This window comes from Budorcas taxicolor, chromosome 14 (assembly GCF_023091745.1).
Source record: "Budorcas taxicolor isolate Tak-1 chromosome 14, Takin1.1, whole genome shotgun sequence".
Lineage (NCBI taxonomy): Eukaryota > Metazoa > Chordata > Mammalia > Artiodactyla > Bovidae > Budorcas > Budorcas taxicolor.
In genome coordinates this window covers 76,698,699-76,720,979 of record NC_068923.1, presented here as the reverse complement: position 1 = coordinate 76,720,979, position 22,281 = coordinate 76,698,699, and the positions used below count along the sequence as shown (strand labels likewise).

The 22,281-nt window shown below is 40.9% G+C and overlaps 1 protein-coding gene across 1 annotated transcript; it reads right to left on the bottom strand.

Annotated features, from left to right (window-relative positions):
• Nucleotides 1-4,245: 4,245 nt before the first annotated feature.
• On the bottom strand, nucleotides 4,246-21,734 carry PABPC1 (poly(A) binding protein cytoplasmic 1). Its single transcript, XM_052651468.1, has 15 exons — nucleotides 21,039-21,734; nucleotides 17,836-18,029; nucleotides 16,123-16,238; nucleotides 13,497-13,636; nucleotides 12,138-12,232; nucleotides 11,438-11,575; nucleotides 11,155-11,250; nucleotides 8,704-8,976; nucleotides 8,234-8,324; nucleotides 7,689-7,799; nucleotides 7,452-7,606; nucleotides 6,819-6,903; nucleotides 6,147-6,277; nucleotides 5,479-5,572; nucleotides 4,246-4,685 (listed from the first exon to the last, which is right to left on the bottom strand). Exons 1-14 carry the CDS (start codon nucleotides 21,229-21,231, stop codon nucleotides 5,480-5,482), a joined length of 1,911 nt encoding a protein of 636 aa, XP_052507428.1. The 5' UTR covers nucleotides 21,232-21,734; the 3' UTR covers nucleotides 4,246-4,685; nucleotide 5,479.
• Between the last annotated feature and the right edge of the window lie 547 nt (nucleotides 21,735-22,281).

Sequence of the window (22,281 nt, the reverse complement as noted above, 5' to 3'; positions counted from 1 at the left end):
CTCAAAAGATTGATTTGGAAATATGCTCAGCTTGGTTAAAGACGTCCTTTTTCATTATACTAAATGAGGACTTTCTCTTTTTTGACTGCCCTAAAATGTGACAACAGAAAAGCATCTTGTTTTGCCTTACTCTCAGGCACTGATATCTCCAGTCACCTCCTGTCTCCCAGACTGAAGGCAGCCTAAGCCTCTGAGATTTTAATAGAACTTCACTTTTTCCTAGTTCATAGGCAGTTCACACAGACCCTAAGAGCCCGTAGATCTGGATCCTACAGTTTACAGAGACACTGTAGAGCCTGCGGATCTGGATTCGAATCCAAGCTTCACTACCGCTGACTATGCGCTTGAGAAAGTCATGAAACTTCTTCAAGCTTTAGTTTCCTCACCTGTAGAATGAGATTATATGATTGAATCTAACTTAGGGATGGTTTTAAGAACCGAATGAGACAGTACATGTAGAGTTCATTTGATAAGTCAACAGGGAGCACTTGCTCAATAGTCAAAAGCAAGCTTTTCAGTGTTTAAAAAAAATTCTGATTTTTCAAATGCTCCGCCCATCTTAAGAATCCCTGCTTTACACAGGTGCCCATAACTGCTCAGTGCACACGATCTCCATTCCTCACTCGTTTCACAATTTTTGTTGTTGCCCGTAATTACTGTCCCACCAAATTATAACTGTATCATAATTGGTATTATAAATAATCACCAACATTTGTTAAGTGATTACTTATAAAAAGTGAGGTCTATAACAAATTTAAAAACCATGTCTAGCATACAATTAAGCATCTGATTCATGTTTTTACATTTTTAGAACTTTTTATGCTGTTACTTCAAAAAAAATGGTCAAAATATCTTTGACTGATTTCAATGGTTTGGGAAATATCAACATTTGGGGGATGATTAAAGACTTTTTGGATGTCAGTCTGGCGTGTTTACTTAAGAGATTTGAATATCAGAATAAAATATTCCAAGTACAATATATTTTTCTTACTTGAGGTTGGGAGTACACAGAAACAAAACCTTATCATCACCAGTCACATATCCACCTGCTCATATATACCTTATCAATTGTTGCTATGTATTTTGTGGGATCTAAAAAAATATTCTCGCCTTCCAACATGAAGAGCTGCTTCTCTATAGCGAGTATGTTAGGTTAGGTTAATAAATGAATAAACTGTTTCAGGCTTTCTGGGGATGTTTCCAGTAACAAAGTAAACTGCATGCTTTCCTAACTTTGTTAAGGCTTTCCTGGCGGCTCAGTCAGTAAAGAAATCTACCTGCAATGCAGGAGACCTGGATTCAATCCCTGGGCCAGGAAGATAACTGGAGGGGAGGGCACGGCAACCCACTTCAGTATTCTTGCCTGGAAAACTCCATGGACTACAGATCATGGAATCACAAGAGTCTTGGCAACTGAACTACCATCACCATCTCTGTTGAAAAAACAAATCCCCCCCCACCCTGCCCCGAAACTTAAAAGCTGTGGACAGAAAACCAAACCTGATCGTTTCCATGAGAACTGGTCTTACACGGAGAATGCACTTATTAAGCACAGCTATTCAGGTCTTCATTTACTCACTGCAAATGAATAGGGACAATGGATTTACATCAAAAGAGTAAGAAAATTTCAATGTACTCTCTAAAATTTCACTTGGAGGCAGGAGGAGAAGGGGACGACAGAGGATGAGATGGCTGGATGGCATCACTGACTCGATGGACGTGAGTCGGAGTGAACTCTGGGAGATGGTGATGGACAGGGAGGGCTGGCATGGTGCAATTCATGGGGTTGCAAAGTCAGACGCGACTGAGCAACTGAACTGAACTGCGATCCATTAGTTTGGTAGAGGTATAATCAAAGGTAGCATCCTGTAAACAAGATACATTAGCTTGTTTCAGCCATGCAACTTAGTGTGCGTGCTACAGAAAAGGAGATTCTAGGCTAAAAAAGCAGTTTCCAAGTAGCCATTATCATCTCCTACCTGCCAAGAGGCAGCCCTAAGTAAGCCTTATGAGATATGGTAGTATCCTTCACTGTGCTTCGTTTCAAATCCTCCATGAAGTTGGATGTGCTCAGTCAAGTCCGACTCTTTGCAGTCCCATGGACTGTAGCCTAGAGGCTCTCCAGGCAATACTGGAGTGGGTTGCCATGCCCTCCCCTCCCCAGGGGATCTTCCCAACCCAGGGATTGAACCCAGGTTTCCCACATTACAGGCAAATTTTTTACTGTTTTGAGCTACCAAGAAAGCCCAGCCATACATTTATCAGACACTAGTCAGTTATCCGGAGAAGGCAATGGCAACCCACTCCAGTACTCTTGCCTGGAAAATCCCATGGACAGAGGGGCCTGGTGGGCTGCAGTCCATGGGGTCACTAGGAGTCGGACACGACTGAAGCGACTTAGCAGCAGCAGTCAGTTATCATCTATGAAGATTGTTTTGTGAAGTCTTGCTAACATTGAAAGTAGTAAATAACTGAGTCATTGCTCCTAGGGGAAATAAGTTAGGTACCTGTGAGCCTATCACATTTTCATCTATTGACACACAGCTTTGTGTTTCTGCCTAAAGACCTCTCATTTAATATATATTGTTAACACTGAACCCACAGCTGACAGCTCTATAACTTATGCCCAAATGAAACTTACATTTTCTCCACAGGGGCCATTTAAACAGTAAAATCATACGCACACACTCACAGACACACACAGCATGAAAATGTCAAAGTGAGGCACAAACAGCCCTTGAAAAGGACACTTGTTTTTGAGAGCTGAAACAAGACATTTTTTAGTTCTGCTGGGAACACGTGGATTTCAGGTGACTCATTTTTCAACGTTCTGTGCTATCCACAGATGACTGAAATCTGTTTGCACAAAGATTTTGTGGGTGACAAGTAACTTTTGGTTGAGTAGGTGAACTTACACAATCAAACAATGAAGATTTTTTCCTATGTCAATTCCTGCAAGTAGATTACAGACATCTACCTGTTCCGTTGTCTCCTCTAAGAAAACAGACATTTCAAAATCGAATGATTTATCTTTGTATCACACAAGAAACACTGAATTCCAGCTATCCAACACACAAAGCAAACTACTGTCTGTGAACATCACCTGCAGCTCTAGATCTGGAATGGTTTTCAGCTGTGAGAACTTTTAGCTTGAGACATCTCAGAAGAGGCTCCTTTAAAATGTGACGGCTTGAACCATTCTATATTCAAATTGAGATATATCCCTGATAAAGCTTTCGTGATTCATAAAAGTTGTTTTCATCTCAACAGTCAGGGTAGGACTACAGCCAGGCAAAATACAAAATCATCACTGTTAATAATGCCTACTAGGTGGCATGATATAAGCCATGGGACAGGAAGTGGGGTCTGTTATCTTGAGTTTCAGAATACAGTGAAATGCATTCCAGGTACAGAAGCATGGTTAAGGCTTCAATATGCAGGGAGGGCTGGCACTGTCATAGCTAAGGTTTTAGACAGACTTACTTGCTCCCAAAGGCAAGACAGTTGAGGTAATTCTAGCACGGTGATAATCAGATATGCAACTCACAAAGCAAACTCTGGCAGTTGTGTAGAGTGAAATAGAGTTAAAACTAGATCTCTAAAACTAGATTCTCTAAAGCACACTGAAACTGTCAGGGATACCTGTCTAATGTGTATGCCCTGGGCCCCAATCCTGGTGTTTTAAATCCATTTCTCTCAATGTAGAAGCCCTATTATCTTCATTATTTAAAAGTACTTTCGATGATAAAGTATTATACAGAGTTAAGTCACAGTAATCAATAAGTCAAATTACAAGTCTAGAAAATTAAGGCTTAAAACTAATCCTAAGTATACTTAATGTTACTAGTTTTTGGTATAATTTTTATTTTATCTACACCCTCTTGTCCAGCAAACACAGTAGTTATTACTATTTTATACCACGTGATAGTTTAAAAGCTATCTCCCAGCAGTAGTTATTACTATTTTATACCACGTGATAGTTTAAAAGCTATCTCCCAGCCTGGAAACCTTAACGTATCATATAATCTCGAAAGAACTCACACAGAAATCTGACTTCATAAAGTGCATTAGAAGCATGGTTTTATGTTTCTTCCATAAACCTAATAAACTTCTGAAAAACAATCAGTGCCTTTGTTATGAAAGAGGCTCTTAACGTCAGTTTCAAGTATCACCTATTTTCCCAAGCCAATTACAAAGAGAAATAAATGAAGAGAAATAAAATAGCGTAACATCACTGTGCACTGTTTAAGGAATTTTTATTAAAGCAAGAGTTTTATAATCCAAATTACGTTTCCTTGCTCAGTTATCAATTCTGTTATTTAAAACAGAAGTGACATCCTGAGCTATTCCACAGTAAAGAATTACAAAATTAAAGAAAGGAATGCTTTAAATTTTTGTACTTTGCTGAAAATTCTTTTTCCCACGGTCTATAAAACATTAATTTGTTTTTATATTTTACTATTTTTTTGTGTTTTTTGTTGTTTTTAAATCAATAAGTAATCTAGGACTAGCACTATGTTTGCTAGACCTGGCATTTGCTCGGTACATAAGGTTCAAAGTTTCCTTTCCTTTTTTTATTTATTTTATATTTTGCAATGTTTTTTTTCCCATAGTATTTAAGTTTTTCGATGTTTAGGTATTTTTCTTCGGTGAAGCACGAGTTTCTTTTCATGGTCCCTGATCATCTGTAAATGTGGGGGAAAAAGAGATTATGATCATCAAAGTTAAGTCACAGAACATAATGATTCCAACCACTAAAAAGAAAGGACCTTTACCTGAGTGACGGAAGTGCTAATTATAGCTATAATGACAGTCATATTTTACAATATATAAATGTATCCAATTAACCCGTTGCACACCTTAAATTTACACAATGTTGCTTTGTCAAGTCTCTTAATAAAAACAAATGTAAGAGGACCAATACTGGCACTTGTCAGAATGAAAGCCTTCAGCCAAGTTCAGCCTGTGGAGGGCCTGTCTCTGTGAAGCTCTGTCCCCTGCTCATTCCCAAGCTGCACGGCCGCTCTCACACGGTGGCAGCGGGGCAGAGGAGCCTAAACACGGAACACGACCCGCACAGCCCCAGCTACTTCCTATTTCATAGGGAAGCTTTGTACACACCTGGCTCTAGCTACGTCACCCTATTTCTTGGGTGTAAGGAAAGGCAGTATTAAAGGCCAAAAAACAACTTCATCACTGCCACCCAAGAAAATGTATTAAGCTATGAAAGTCCTTCAGCTATCTACACAGGGCCAATCCAGGTTACAGCTATTTAACACAAATTACTATGCAAAATGTCTGAAGGGGTCTTGATCTCAAAAATTCAAGTCTATACCAGGGTAACACATAGTTAATTCCTCTGTATTTTTACTTCTCTTTGAAAAACTGAAATGCATTTGGATTAGTGATAAAATGAGTTTTTGCTACGTTTCAATACATGCTCAAACTGTGAGAATAAGAAACACGAGGCAGGCTCACTTTAAACAGTTGGAACCCCAGTGGCACTGTTAACTGCTTTCTGGGCAGCCTCTTTTGCTTGGTGGGCTTGGAGTACAGCTACAGCTTCATCAACCTGAAAAAACGAAAACAAACTGGTTCTGAAAAACAATAATTAGAATACAGCTTCAAACCGCCAACCTACAAATGTCCAACAAAGGCAAACTCCTTTCCTCAGATGAAGGTGTTAATGACTGTTATGAAAAAAAAACACATTCCAACTATACATCTGTATCCTTCGGGCTCTATTCCACCACTGTTTTGGAATTATTAACCTCTTGTACTTCCTTCTCCCCACCAAAAATCCCCCAAGTTCAGAAATATCAGCAAATATCCCTTTCTTCAATACAGATGAGCACAGTTAAGAGTTAATGGATGCTGGAGTTACAGTGACTGGATCTGAAAGCGAGCTCTGCCATTCACTAGCTGCTTTGTGAGCAACCAGGCAAATTATTTAACCTCTCTATGCTTCAGTTTTCCTGTCTATAAAATAGGGATGACAGCACCATAGGTTATTAGGATTTTCAATTAATATTTATAAAGCTCTTAGAACTGTGCGTGACTTGTACAAAGAACCTATAAATGTTCTACAAAACATTCTGGAATATGTAGTATAAGAAGCTGGTAGGTAAATGATAAATTTAAATTACTTTAGAACGGAGAGACTCTGGAGACTCAAGCATATGAAGAAGTTCTGAATTATCAATCTCCAACAACATGCCAGTGATTTTACCAGCAAGAGTAGGGTGCATGGCTTGAATTAGAGGAAAGAGCCGTTCACCTAGGAACAAAAACATTCAAAAACTCCTTCAATCAAAAAAAATTTTTTTAAGGCATCTACTATAGTAAAACTGGGGTTTATGAACCCTTCGTATACAGCAAATAAATGCGAACCCATAATCCACCACTCCAGTATCTTTCATGAGATGATCAGTATAAAATGGATCAACATCATACCACAAGGCAATTAATTCTTGAAAGCATCAGTTTGCCAAAAAGAGATGAGATGAAGCTATGTGTTAAATCTGTGCTCAGTCAAAATCAAAGTGGCTTACTCATTTGGTTCAAATTTCAAACTCCTCCTTCAGAAAATGTGGTAGGAACCTGGCAAGTCCTGCCCCATTACCCTGTCCATCAAAGGCAACATTTTAATAGCTTTCCAGGCTTTTAATGAGTTAGGCAGACAAACTGCCATGGTAATCATTCATACCAATTCAGATCCCACCACCCTAGCTGTCATTTTTAGGTGCAAAGGCAGTCCAAGTGTCTTCCTATTTTCTAGTCTCTTACTGTAACTGACCAGGTGGGACAAAGGTACTTACCCAACATTTGCTTCTGCTCTTGAGGAGGGGCAGATGCCAACATGGAAGCAGTCAGAGGCTCCTGACCTTGTACATGAACAGCGGGCTAGAAAGAAAATGGGAAAATTCCTAAGTACAAAAGTAATGGCAAGCACAAACATAGTCATCACTGGAAAATAACCGGATAAAGACTATAATCTAAACATAAACAGGAGAAGCTGAGTGAACCAGAAAATGCAGCCTAAGGCAGCTATTAACACCTAAGTGCTCAAGTATTATAAGCACAGGGATGTTGAATTTTCTTTATCTGGAGTAGTCTTTGGAACCATACTTCTAGTATAATCAACCACAATTTTGGTCCCAGGGGTCAAAAAAGCAGAAAAACGGTAAGCCAAATCTCACAAACTAAACTTTATTTCACCCTTTCTTACAACTATGCCAAATAAAACTCTCAAACCACATACGCAATTCAGGAAGGGAAAATGCTGCTCTAGTTCCTGGAGTATAGCACATATTTTTACATACTAGCCATTAGGGGGACTTCAACAAGATGTTCTAGACAGCTTAAGCTCTCACACATCATACGGCTGTCCTCAAAAGTCTTTGCAATCTAGGACTGTCATCTTTATCATAAAGAAGCCGTCAAATCCACACCTGCTGCATGGTGACCTGTGGCTGTGCATTAAGATGCTGTTGAGGATTGCGAACTCCCGCCGCGTATTTGTACTGTGGAACGGTGCGAACAGCAGGAGTAGCTGCAGCTGCAGCAGCTGCGGGACGTGGACCCATCGTCTGTGTTGATGTGTTAGCTAAAAAAATAAAAACGTTTTTTGTATTTATCTTTGTATTTCCAATTGGAGACCAACTTTTATGGGAAGGGTTAAGACTCACCAACACGCTGTGTCGACATGACTCGTGGAACCTGTGAGGAAGCTGGTCTCATAGTACTAAATGGTGGTCTAGGAGCGGCTGGGCGGATAGCACCGGGCATATTTTGGAATGCTACGTTTAAAGATATGAACACACATTAACTGGGAAAAACTCAGTGTTCATCTTGCCTTTTCAGAGCTGAGATTTGCACAAAAGACTAAAAATGACCAGATATAAACAAGTATGTTTTTTAAAAGCTTAGGCTCCTATTTGCCATTTCTTCAGACTTTTATGCCACTTCACATCAGAGCATAAAAATATGAAATGGAGTTGGATGCACTCCCAAACTTGTGATAAAAAGAAAAAAAAAATCAAACTAGCATACATATTATTAGCATTTTAAGATTCTTTCTAAAGAACAAAATGCTAAAGATGCCGAAAATGAACACCCGTAACTATAAATTACGTAAAGCAACAGCTAATATACCATTGGATATAACAGCTAATTTGCCTCATTTATGTTTTTTAGTTCAAATACTTTGCAACTTAAAAAAAAAAAAGCTTACGATGAGGTCTGGCACCCTGAGCAGTCCAGCGAGGACTTGGTCTTAGTTGAGCAATTTGACTAGGAGGATAGTACGCAGCACGGTTCTGAGTCTGTTGGAAGCAAGCAAATGTATCAGAAAAAGCAGATAACACAACACATTATGCATGTTCAAAATAGTTAACAGGTCCTCACACTCCAGGAGGAGGGCACAGCAACCCACTCCCATATTCTTGCCTGGAGAATCCCATGGACAGAAGAGCCTGGTGGGCTACAGTCCATAGGGTCGCAAAGTCACACACGACTAAAGTGACTTAATACATACCATGCACACTCTTAAGTATTTTTCAAATCCAATCATAATTCACATCTCAATGTTTTCATCTTAAGACTTTACTCTTCTTTTTTTGGGGGGGAGGGAGGATGACAAAACATTAAAGGTGACCAAACAGGAAAACCTTCATGAGGTTTTTGTCCTTTTCTAGAACCTACCTGTGGGATAGCTGCCATGAAGTAACCTGAAGGAGGTGCTGGCTGGTAGGGGTTGATTACGGGGTTGGGCACAGCTCTTACACTTGCCATCCTCTGCATATACTGGTTAGTGAGGTGAGCCTGGCGCTCTTCTTTGCGCTGAGCTAAAGCTACATACAATGGCTTGGTGGCCACAATTCTACCGTTCATTTCCGTAACTGCTTTAGTGGCTTCTTCTGGGGAGGAGAAACATACAAAACCAAAACCTTTGCTGCGACCACCCTCCATCATAACCTATTGAAAGAAAATTAAAAAACCACACAATTAATGCAATGGAAGGATGAGGCACAAAAACAGTATCAACTAGAGCCACCACCTCACACTTAACCCTGTCAACACTTTCATCTTTTTCCCCACAATTTTCCCATTAATATCCAAATACTAAGGGTAAACTACATGTATGCATTATCCTAGCCAAGCAAAAGTAAAGAGGCAAAGACACAACAGAAACTTTAAGGTTTTTAGATTTTCAATATTAAGGTTTAACTTCTAAATACATTCAAAGCCTACTAAATTTTAGTAAAAAATTTAGAATAATGCAAAATTAAAATCTAACTATTCTAACAAGTCAAGCTGACAAGATGCTTTATTACTCTTTGGGGGTGGGGAGCAGTTGAGTATCATTTTTAAATTAAAATTTCATTCACAACCGTAAGGGCCATAAATATTGGGGTATAAACAACATTCAGGAAACTTCACAATAACTCCAAAGATTTTTTAAACAAGCAGTAAGGAAATGAACTACTCAGTAGACCTACATGTATGCATGCTATACATCTGTATTAAACATCATGCTGGTGATATTGGAACAAACAAAAGAACAATAAGACAGATTCATGATCTTACTTAAATGTGGAATCAAAACAAAACAAAAAACTGGCCTCAGGGATACAGAGAACAGATTAGATTGGTGGCTGCCAGAGAGGCAGGGGGCTTGGGGAAACGGATGAAGGTGGTTAAAAAGTACAGACTCCTAGGCATAAAGTCACAAGGAAGCAATGACTAGGGACGCAACGAATAGGATGTATAGGGACAGTGTGGGCACTATAGTTTATGTGTTACTTATCTGAAAGTTGCAGAGAGCGGATCTTTAAAGTTACCATTACAAGAAAAAAAACATTTTTAATCTATGGTAATAAATGTTATCTAGTGGTGATCACTCTGCAGTATACACAATTATCAAACAACTATGTTGTACACTTGAATATGTTTTATGTCAATTACATCTCAAAAAGAGTCTAGAAATATAACCATGCAAGTATGGGAACTTGGGATGTTAAGCCTACATTTTAAAACAGTGGGTAAAAGATGGACTTTGGACTATCCTAGTACATGATGCAATGGGATAATTCTGAATTAACGTAGAGCTTATAGTCACATCACATTGAAACAATTCCAATTGCCAGATAGATTCTGACTCCGAACAAAAAATGCAAAATACAAGGAAAACCTAAGATGATACAAGAATCCCAAGTCCTAAATGGAACACTTGGAAAAAACATCTGCAATATAAAACAAAGAGCTGACATGATATACATACCCACTAACCAGCTATTTCAACTCTAGGACTTCAGAAATACTGGTATGTATGTGTGCAAAGATATATGAGGATGTTAAGAGTGGTAGCTCTAATACTGTTAACACGCAAGTAACCCAAATGTCCAACAATATGGGCACGGCAGAATAAATTATGGTACACGTATACCATGAATAGCCAGCCCTTAATGAAAAATGAGAAAATGTCTGAGATAAATATGTACCCAGATCTGTAAATAAAAAGACAAATTTCAGAATAGGTATACTATGACTCTGTTTTACAACAAGTTTATATGCATACAGTAAGTATACAAGCATGAAAAATATCTGGGACAGCCAACCAAGTCCTTTGCCAGACTTCAGCATGGAGTTGTCACTTTTCTGTCTTGATCAACATTTTTTCAGCGAGTGTTATCAAATTAACATAATGACCTCCTCTCAGAATAAATTCTTGCCAAACTTTTTAATCTCCTTGCCAACAGTGATATAGTGATCCACAAAGGACTTCTTTTTAAAAAGGACTTTTTATAAAGCCTCTCCTTTGTAAAACATGCATGCTTCTTCATACATTCAGAATAAATGGATGCACAATACTCCACTTAAATGCTTTTCAGGGAACATAGGCTCAGAGGTTAAAGCGTCTGCCCACGATGCGGGAGACCCGGGTTCAATCCCTGGGTAGGGAAGATCCCTGAAGAAGGAAACGGCAACTCACTCCAGTACTCTTGCCTGGAGAATCCCATGGATGGAGGAGCCTGGTAGGCTACAGTCCATGGGGTCACAAAGAGTCGGACACGACTGAGCAACTTCACTTTCACATGGGCACATATTTTTCTCAAATCTTAAAAAAAAAGATGTATCAATCATACGCTTTACCTTTGCACTGGTGATTGTGCCAAATGGAGAAAATTCTTTTCGGAGACGTTCATCATCAATACCATCATCAAGATTTTTCACATAAAGGTTAACACCCTTAAAAAAAAAAAAAAATTTGGAAAAAGAAAACCACAGTGGTACTTAAACATACTTCCTATTAGCTTATCCCATGTTTCCTCTCCTTTTCCCGTCTCAAAGCCTCCAGTTACCTGGCAGTAACTGAAATGAACATAGAATAGGTTTCCTCACTCCTTAGTCTTACTTGTTCAGTTAAAAAATGAACCTGGTATCTGGTGATCCTATCTTGCTTCATCTGTTCAAATTTGCGCTTAAGTTCTGTCTGTCGTTCCACTTTTTTCTGGGCTCGACCAACATAAATTTGTTTTCCGTTGAGCTCTTTTCCATTCATCTCATCCACAGCCTTACCAAACAAAAACACAAAAATTTTAATTACTAACTTGCACTAATAAGTTCATTTTTTAACAACAAAAAAAAATCTGTTAGATGATAAAAGCTAAAGATGGACCCACCACAAAAACTAAACTTTGAGGTTTTAAGACATAATGAAGAAGTGAAGGGAAGTGAAATTGCTCAGTTGTGTCCGACTCTTTGCGACCCCATGGACCGCAGCCCACCAGGCTCCTCCGTCCATGGGATTTTCCATGGGAAGAATATTGGAGTGGGTTGGCATTTCCTTCTCCAGGAGACCTTCCCAACCCAGGGATTGAACCCAGGTCTCCCACACTGTAGGCAGACGCCTTATCATCTGAGCCACCAGGGAAGTCTTAAGACATAATATAGATTTTCAATTTATACTCTCAAAACTAATAAATGAAATACAAGTAATTCACAACAATACATATGGAAAACAACATGTAGAACAGCCAGCGGTATGCTTGTGTATTTCGATGCAAGAGCAAATCAGCTTTATATCCCCCACGGAAAACCCACATTGCCACTGATAATTATATATTAAGTCTTACTTTTTGTGCATCTTCATGCCTTTCAAAGCTTACAAATCCAAAGCCTTTGGATTTTCCACTCTCATCAGTCATTACTTTCACACTTAAGGCAGGTCCTGAAAAAAAATTAAATGATTCAAATATATTCCATACAACATTTAGTTTATACATTTCAAGTTTCAAAAAAGCTGTGCAGAAAAGAATATAAAAATGGGGATTAAAAAAAATTCCAAACCTCCAGAAATGTACTCCTCCTCTAACTACCCTCTCCCCTATCGTGAGCACTAAACATTCTCTTCAAAGACCCTTTATTTCTTCTAAGAAGCTAAGTAAACTCTTTCTCTGAAATATTCCTCCTTCCATTTAAGGAGGTATGTTTCAGACAAATGTAAATGACAAAGTTAATTTATTCTTAGCATTTAGTACAAAACAGATGCATTGTTCTAAAACTTGATTTTCTTAAGAATTCCTTAAGCCTTGGCCCACTTGATTTTCAACAGGGAGTAGAGGAAACAAAGGGTTTGACCTTTGGGGAAGACAAAACAGAAGTACCTAGAGATGGCATGGTTCTGAAGACATACTTCTCCCCCACCAACCTGCTCAATAAAATAGACTTAATTGAACTGGGTATTATTTTAGGTAGGTGGGGGAAAAGGTTATAAAAAAAAATCACATCTAATTACAGCGAATCTGCAAGATTTATGGGCACAGATACGACTGTTTAGAGGGTTCAATGTGGCATGACAGCTTGGCAATTGTAAATTATTACATTTCGTAATTCTTTATGATTTGAAATGCTCTTAAAAAAAAAAAACAGGACACCTGTTTAAGTTAACCAGAAGGGAAAGCAAAGTTAAGGGGCAAGCAAAACATCTGCAGGAGCACCATGTCAGGTTCATCTTTTGATTAGCTACACACTATCTAAAGTGAGACTGGTTACACTTCACTGGAAAATCTGGATCGTTCAAAGTTATTATTTTAAATTGCTCAAACATGATGCTGAGACTGGCCAAATATCCTAAAGCTGGCCAGCTTTTCTAACCCATAATTAAAGACTACATTCCAACCTAAGTTGGCTGTGTCACATGCAATGCCTCTGATGAGATGGGATCTGTTACCGCATAAATCCAGCACGATTTCTTAACATGGCAAAACCTTTTAAAGTCTGTTCCAATTACACAGTCACAACTTACTGTGCTAACACAAGGCTATTAACCTTTGAACTGGATAGAATTGTATTTATATGCTAGTATAATGGACTATCAGTAGCTTAATCCAAATTAACTACAAAATTTAAGTACCATGAAGTCTCATTTATTTTTAGTATATTATCCAAAACTAACAAAATGTGAATATAAAAATTTAATTCAGACACATTACCAAACTTGCCAAAGAGATCCTTAAGGCGCTCATCATCCATGTCTTCTCCAAAATTCTTGATGTAAACATTGGTGAACTCTTTTGCCCTAGCTCCAAGTTCTGCTTCTCGTTCTTTACGAGACTTAAATCTTCCAACAAATCTAATAAAATATGTAAGAACTATAAAATTAGGTTCTACTTTATGAAGTTCAGGTTAATTAAGCCTGATAGGTGATTCTGTAATAGTCACTGCTAATTTCAGAATCGCTAATAAAGAGCACACTATAAAACAGAAATAGGGTCTTAAGTGAAAAAATAAAAGCACCAAATATAACAAACCTCCCAACTATAACCACAAAAAAAGATATTATTCCTAATATACTCTTTTGCTGTCCTTCTAGCTAACCTGGGTTAAGATTATATCCAGAAACACAAAGAAAGTGAAGTATACACGGAGCAGGCCAGTGAAGAGACAAAACTTTCATCACTGCTGTTCCGACACGGCTTCTTCCACAACAGAAATTTATGCTACTGAATTCTGTCCTCATACACCCAACAGCCTGGGACGAATTTCTTTGTGACATTATCAACGAAAGTGTTTTAAAAATTAAGGCTTTCTGCAGTGTAACAGTAGTCTGCGTGTCACTACAGAATACGAGAATAACATCAAAGTAAAGCGTCTACCCACAATATGGGAGACCCGGGTTCAATCCCTGGGTTGGGAAGATCTCCTGGAGAAGGAAATGGCAACCCACTCCAGTACTCCTGCCTGGAAAATCCTATGGACGGAGGAGCTTGTTAGGCTACCGTCCACAGGATCGCAAAGAGTTGGACACGACTGAGCCACTTCACTTCACTTCAAAGATCCATCTCAGACAATTCCACCCGGAACATGATTGAATATTAGTGTGTCTTTTTGTTTTCTGTGTTTAAGTCTATCTAGCACAATTTCTCTTCAGAGAAGATACCTATGATTTTATTCTCTTAGAATCCCCCTCATCTCCCTCCTCCCACACAGTGGTACTTCTCCATGCAATTAGTTTTATAAGTGTTCTCAATGGGAACATTATTCCATTGTGGCTAGCACAACTTTTTGCTTTTATAAATAATGCCTTAACTTTACAAGACTGTTACTTGTTCTTAGGATTGCACTGTAGAAATCACGGCAGTTCAAAGGTTATATAAATGACCTTAAGTTTATACCTACAAACTGCTTTCCAAAACAGGGTTATATCATTTTATACTCAGAAAACAGCAATAAATCAAGTTCTTGTTTTAATCTAGGCCATCACCAGTGGTAGCCATTTTCTCCTCTAAACCACTGCTGGCAGGCCAAAGATATTTTAATCTGTAAATGCTAGTGATGCTGAACGCTTTCTTCATCTAAAGATGTACTAACTTTAAGAATTATCCTTTGTAAACATTCTTTACACTGAGAAGTTGCTGGTTTTCTGAGACATATGAGGTTCTTTACATATTCCAAATCTTTCCTTAACCATGCAGCTGACAGAACTCAAACAGCTAACACCATGTGCATGAGTCCTCCATGAACAGACTGACCATGCCACCCGCCCCACCCGACACAGATTTAAGAGTGATGTAGCTGACTTCTAAGAACCAAACCCAGTTTGTGTGCCATTACCCCAGTTTACATGGCAACATGAACTCACAGATCACTTACAAGATGACCTCTAGGCTGAATCTGGCCAGATAAGAAAAATCCACTGGCATAGAAGATAAAGAAAATTGACATTTGTAATTTCTTTGGGCTCATAAAAATCTGTATTTTTACAACCTTTTCTGTAGCAGAAAGTCTTACAGAGGTTTTATCAGTATCATCATTTTTAAAGTTTTCAACTTTTAAGAACAAGTTTACTTCAGAAAAGATAAACCATGAAGACTTCTGATTTATTTCTGATTTATCTTTACACGGAAAAGGGAGTCAAACTGTCACAATTACAATAATTGTAAGAGTCGGCTAAAGAACTCCTGGTGGCTCAAAGAGTAAAGAATCTGCCTGCAAAGCAAGAGACCCGGGTTCGATGCCTGAGTCATGAAGATCCCTTAAAGGAAATGGCAACCTAATCCAGTTTTCTTGCCCAGAGAACTCCACTGAACAGAGAAGCCTGGCAGGTGACAGTCCATGGGGGGGGGCCACAGAGTTAGGACACAATTGAGCGACTAACAAGGCCGAGTAAAGAGCTACCCTGGGCTCTGAATCTATCCAACCAATCTGTATCCCAGTTTATCTGTCATACCAGCATGTAAAACATAGGCAAATCATTTTAGCCCCAGCTCTGAATGTAAAATGGGCTAATTATTACCTTAAGAATTATGACTAAGTTTCTGCCTGGATTTCTTAGTTCAACTATGCACTTATTTCTGGGAAAGCTTTGTATTTCAGCATACCTAACTTCTCCTTTTTCTTTTCGGTTTGAATGCTGACCAGCTGTATTAATTCACTGTTATTTGTATGTTACAGTAAATATGGAGAAAAAAAATTATAAAATCTACCAAGATATGGTTTATCAATTTTCACTCTAGCTGTTACCTCTTCTGAGCACGAATATTTCCTGTAAAATGGATGAATTGATTTTAACTATTAAAAACAGATTTGAAATATGATTAACTTCATATTTATACTTACACTTTGCGATCATTTAGAAGCATCCCATTCATTTTTTCAATAGCTCTTTCAGCTGCTTCTTGTGTCTCAAAATGCACAAACCCATAACCCTTGGAACCATTTTCATCACAAACCACCTAGGGAAAAGTGTATACCAATTTTTCATTACTTACTATTGATTTAGGATTTTTCCAATGTTCAGATAACTTGTCAGCTACCTAACCTCGGTATTTGGGAAATAAAGATATCCATTAACAGAAAGCACAGTTGCTATCTTAAGGAATAAAGAAGTAGCTTCCCCATGGCTCAGTGTGCCTGCAATGCAAAAGGTACAGGAGATGGGGGTTTGATCTCTAGGTTAGGAAGATTCCCGGGAGAAAGGGCTGGCAACCCACTCCAGTATTCTTGCCTGAAAAACCAGGCTATAGTCCGAAGGACTGCAAAGTGTCGGACAAGACTGAGCGACTAAGCACACAGCTACAACCCTGCAATAAGTGTTCAGTTCAGCTGCTCACACTACCCACAACAGCTCCAGAGAAACTCCTAGATATATTTTTACTATTATCACTTAAAAACTTTGTTACTCATTTAATTTTCATTTTTATAACCTATTATTATGAGACAAATTCCACCATGGATAGTCTGTTATTTTGAACTAAGTATTTCGCATGGGGTTCTCTGACCTACACCAGCGTTTCCAATTATTTTCCAAATTAGGTTTCTGATAATCTAGTGAAAGATGACTGTGTGCTCGGTAGCAGCAAGCACCTTGTCTTATCCAACTTTCATCTTTGGGGCCTCTTTAGGCTCTGACAAGAGTTAACAGGAGAATGTTGGATCCCACCAAAAAGATACCCCACATCCAAGGGCAAAGGAGAAGCCCAGCAAGACGGTAGGAGGGGCAAAATCGTGTGCACCAGGACCCAGAGACTGAGCCAGAAATGTGACTGAGGGGCTCCTGCGGAAGTACGGGTCAGCAGTGGACTGCAGTGGGGCAGGGGCTCTGGGTGCAATTAGCCCTTTTGGAGGAGGTCACCATTAACCCCACCACAGAGCCACCAGAACTTACACAGGACTGGGGAAACAGTCTCTGAGAGGGCCCAAACAAAACCTTGTGCACACCAGGACCCAGGAGAAAGGAGCAGTGACTCCACAAGAGACTGACCCAGACTTGCCCGTGAGTGTCCAGGAGTCTCCCGTGGAGGTGTGGGTCACTGGTGGCCTGCTGGAGGGGTGGGGGCAGTTTAGCAGTGCTTGAGTGTGAGCGTGCATGGGACCTTTTGAAGAAGGTTGCCCATTATCTTCATTACCTCCATCATAGTTTGGCCTCAGATCAAATAGAGAGGGAACACAGCCCTGCTCAATAACAGAAAATTGGATTAAGATTTACTGAGCATGGCCCTGCCCATCAGAACAAGACCCAGTTTCTCCCTCAGTCAGTCTCTCCCATCAGGAAGCTTCCATAAGCCTCTTATCCTTCTCCATCAGAGGGCTGACAGACTGAAAACCACAATCACAGAAAACTAACCAAACTGATCACATGGACCACAGCCTTATCTAACTCAATGAAACTGAGCCATGCTGTGGCTCACAGGGCCACCCAAGATGGGTCATGATGGAGAGTTCTGACAAAACGTGGTCCACTGGAGAAGGGAATGGCAAACCACTTCAGCATTCTTGCCTTGAGAACCCCATGAACAGTAAATTATGCTTACTTATCACATTTTTGCTTACCTTACATGAAAGGATGTTACCAAAAGCAGAAAATGTATCATACAGTGCTTTATTATCAATGGATTTATCCAAATTTTTAATGAATATGTTGCCCACTCCACTTTTGCGAAGTGATGGATCACGCTGAGACCACATGATGCGTACTGGCTTGCCCTTTATCACATCAAAATTCATGGTGTCCAAAGCACGCTCCGCTGCAAGAAAGGACATTTTTAAAGTAAATATTATTCAAAACTTTTACAGTCTACTTAATATACTCTACTGTGGAGAGAATAATTGAGCACATGGCCCCTCTACCTCTTTAAACAGAAGATGGCTGGACCTTATACCTGTCAGTCTAGATTTATATCATACAACACAAAGACAAGTATCAAGAAATCCCAAATTTCCCACATGTTAACAGATGACATATTGTTTAGAACTAATATATTTCTGAAGCAATCTCTTCCTTTAATTGCCATGAAATTTAAAAGCGCTTTAGTTCCTAGTTAACTATATAAACAGATTTCCCCTTCACAATCTACTTGAAAAGCAATATAAAAAGACACTAAAAGCAACTATAGATTATCCACAAGCAGAGCAGTTTACAGATTTTCAAGCATTTTAACTTATTCCCTACTACTTGTTAAAAATGTTTTATTGCTTATTCCTGTCAGTATTACACAAAAACTAGCCCATCTTCTAAAAAAAAGTTTCTGACTTACTGGGGGGATTTCAGTGACTCACAGCACAACTTCCTGCTACCATGTTAAAAAAAAGGAAAGGTTTTATCCATTCAGAAACATTTGAGTCATGCCTTCAAAAACTAATGTGAAGTTGAGCATCTTTAGCTATTAACAAAATTTTTTAAATAACCTGTTTACAATAGTCCAACTCACTATTAATACATATAAAACCAATTTTATCTTAAACCATTTACTTAATAACTGATGATTAGTTACTTCTGGATAGTGCTAGAAAATTTCAAAATCTGAGTTCAGAATCTATGAAGGATCAAATTATGTGCACCTGTACCATTAAAGAAACACTTATTAAAGAAGTTTGGATTCTAAATGGAAAAATATATCCTCTTAAGTAGAAAAGACTAGTTCCTAAAGGGACACACACAATCCATCTCAAGTTCTGAAACATCAATTTTCACAAATGCCATGCTAGTGTTAATTGTAAAGTTAGTGAGAAAACAAATTTTCCGGCCACTTCTTTCTATAAATGAAAATTTCAGTTTCTAGAAGATAGTGACAATCAGCTGTCAGCTCATTTATCAACTGGCCACACCTACTCAGCTCCCCTAGTTTTTTAGCTGACTTTGCTTGAGCTTCTTTTGAATGAGTCACCTTTTCCTGTTAAATTGGAAACTGATCACTTTCAGAAGCTATTACACCGATGTAGCAAAATAAGGGGGGAGTAGAAGGAAGATCACGTAATTTGGAAAGAGAATAATTTGTATACATATAGGAATAAAATAAACTGAAGATGGAAAAATGCTGCCTTTTCAGTACTGACAGTAGAAGTCTACTGGTATAGAAAATAATACAGTGAGTGTACTGTAACCATGGTAACCTGAAGTTCCAACTTTTCAAATCCTAAGAAATTATTTTTTCTGATTTAAAATTGTTAAGTTTAGAAACTATGTTAACAGTCAGTTTCAAAAATTCACATTTCTAGAAGTTGTTCATTTAAGTTTTCTCTATCAACCCTTCAGTTTGTGATTATCTGCACTCAAATTACCTTCCCTGATCTTCCATTTAGTGATAAACTTGATCAGAGTTGGGAAAAATCCTTACAGAGAGGCATTTGGAACTACTGCCTACAGAGCAAAGGGCAGAAAACCTGCACTGCAGTTTTACAACTTGGTGTGGCTCGACAGCCTGTCACCTCCAAATCTCAGTATTAACTTTACCTAGTGAAAAACTGACCAAAAACAACTCCTTAACGAGATCAAAGTTTTAAATTCCACCTTCAAGGCCTTTCCTACAAAAATTAATTCCTTATAATACTTGACATATATTCAAGTAGTCAAGGGAAAAAAGGCAAAAATGTATCATAAAATTAAGTGAAAATGACTCTTCCAAGTCAACTGATTCAGCTATAAAGAAAAATCTCGGCAACTCATCAGGCCATATACCTATTTGCCAAATATTCGAATTTCTGTGAACTTTATAAAAATATAAAGTTAATCGCATCTTTTTTCTCATATATTCAAACTAATTAATTCCTTACTTTTCACTCATTCCCCATGATGTATGAATATTCTGGACAACTTTTATAAGTAAATCACCACTAGAATACCACGTAAGTATAACGGTCTGGTACACCCTACACTCATAAGCAACATTTTACAGTCAAAATTGGGGACGACATTTTTAAGTAAAATCCTTCAAAACCAGAGACGATTTCAGGAGGTAAAATACAAAAGAAAAAAAAACCCCGAATTACCAGTACTACGAAACTACTAGATTTAAAAAAATCGAAACTAACTAAATTGCCTGAGAAAACGATGGGTCATCTTCTACATCCCCTCTCCTAACTTGCTGTTACAAGAACTGTCTGAACCCCCAAAGCAACGTCTCGTTGGTAATTTACACTTCTGGAACCGTCAGTCACTCACACGTTAGTGAGAATGTTGGCAGAAACCAGAGGACGACCACCAGATTAACTTTATTCCAAGTCCCCGCGGCTCCCCCAGGCGACTGGACCCGCGGCAGGGTACAGGCCTCGGGCCTGGAAGGTTACCGGGTTCAACACGTGGTATTTTTCGAGCAACGAAATGCACTTCCTCCCCGTCCTGGGGCGCCGGCAGGAGCCTGGGGGTGGTGGGAGCGCCTCCACCGACTACCGGAGAAGGGGTCTCGGCGCTCGACACCCCCCAGGATCTCGCCGCTACCGGGGGGGGCGCCGCGTGGTGTTAGAACCCAATCTCACCCACCCCCCGGGCGCGTCATCACCCTAAAGTTTGAGCGCTGCTGAGGCCGAGAAAATGGTCGCGGAGAAGGAAGTGGCCGGGCGCGCGAGGGGCGTGCGGCTGCCGGCGGCGCGGGGCCCGGCCGGCGCGGGTATCCGGGGTCCTGACGCCCCAGCCTCGGCCCGCTGGCCTCGGGTGGGGTGACATGCCCTCCCGCCCCCTCCCCCCCGGCCCCGCCGGCCTAGCCCGCCCGCCGCCGCCTGAGCCTCATGGCCGCCCGCCCGCCGGGCCCGGCTCTCACCGTCCGCCGGCTGCTGGAAGTTCACATACGCGTAGCCCAAGGAGCGGCGGGTGATCATGTCCCTGCAGACCCGGATGGAGAGGATGGGCCCGGCCGGGCTGAACTTCTCATAGAGCATCGCCTCGGTCACGTCGGGGTGTAGGTCCCCCACGTAGAGCGAGGCCATGGGGTAGCTGGGGGCGCTGGGGTTCATCTCGGCACGGCTGCCTGCAGGGCCACAGGCCGCGCGACCTTTCCCGTCAGAGAAGGGGAGCGAGTGCCGGGGCCGGGGGGCCGGAGCCGGGGGGAGGGGAGCGGGGGCAAGCGCAGAGGGACAAAAATCAACCGGAATCGGGAACTACTCAACGGCCGCAGAACCGGGTCGATCCGCTGCCGCTGGAGGCTTGGCTGCTGGCTGCCGGCTGGGGAGCGAGGGTGGCGGTCTCGGGTCCGGGCAGCGGGAGAAGGCCTCGGTCTCTTGGTTCCTTCTTGGAGCTGCTGCGGGGCCGCGGGCGGGCGGGTCGGTCTCGGCTGCTTCACCGGGTTATTTTATAAAAGAGGAAGGAAAAAAAATAAAAGTCTCCGGCGGGGGAGACGCGGATTTTTTTGTAAATTTTTTTTGGGGTTTTTTAAAAGATTTTTTTAGATTTTTTTTGGATTTTTTTAATAATAAATGTGTGTTCCGAGCACGGAGCACACACTCCGCACTCTCAGCACTAACCGCCGGGGAGAAGGGGAAGCACCGCCTCCTGCACCCTCTACTTATACCCCCCGCCGCACTCGCCCCGCCCCCCGCGCGTCTGACGCCAGGGCCCTACGCGAGCGTCAGCGCCGGAGGGGGAGGAGACAAGGAGGCGGAGGGGGAGGAGGGAAGAGAAAAACAGGAGGAGAAAAAGAGCAGAGAGGAAGGGAGAGGTGGCGGCGGCGGCGGCGGCGGCTGCTGCGGGTGTTGGGGGTGGGGCTGGGGCGGAGGGGCGGGGCTTCTGCGCACGCGCCGCGGTGTGGGCGGGCCCCGCGCGGCGTAGGGCCCATGGGGGAGGGGAGTGGAGGGGAGAACCGGCTCGCGGGCGGCTCTCTGAGGAGTCGGGTGGGCCGGCCTCTCCTCCCACACACCCTGCCCCACCTCCACCCGGGCGAGGCGTTGAGCCGTCACCAGGGCGGTGGGCGGTGCGCGGGGCTTCCGGGTTTCACGGCGCTTAACTACCCCCCACGTGCGCCGCCGCCGAGGGCCCTCTTCCCGCCGCAGCCAGTCGTGTTCCACTCG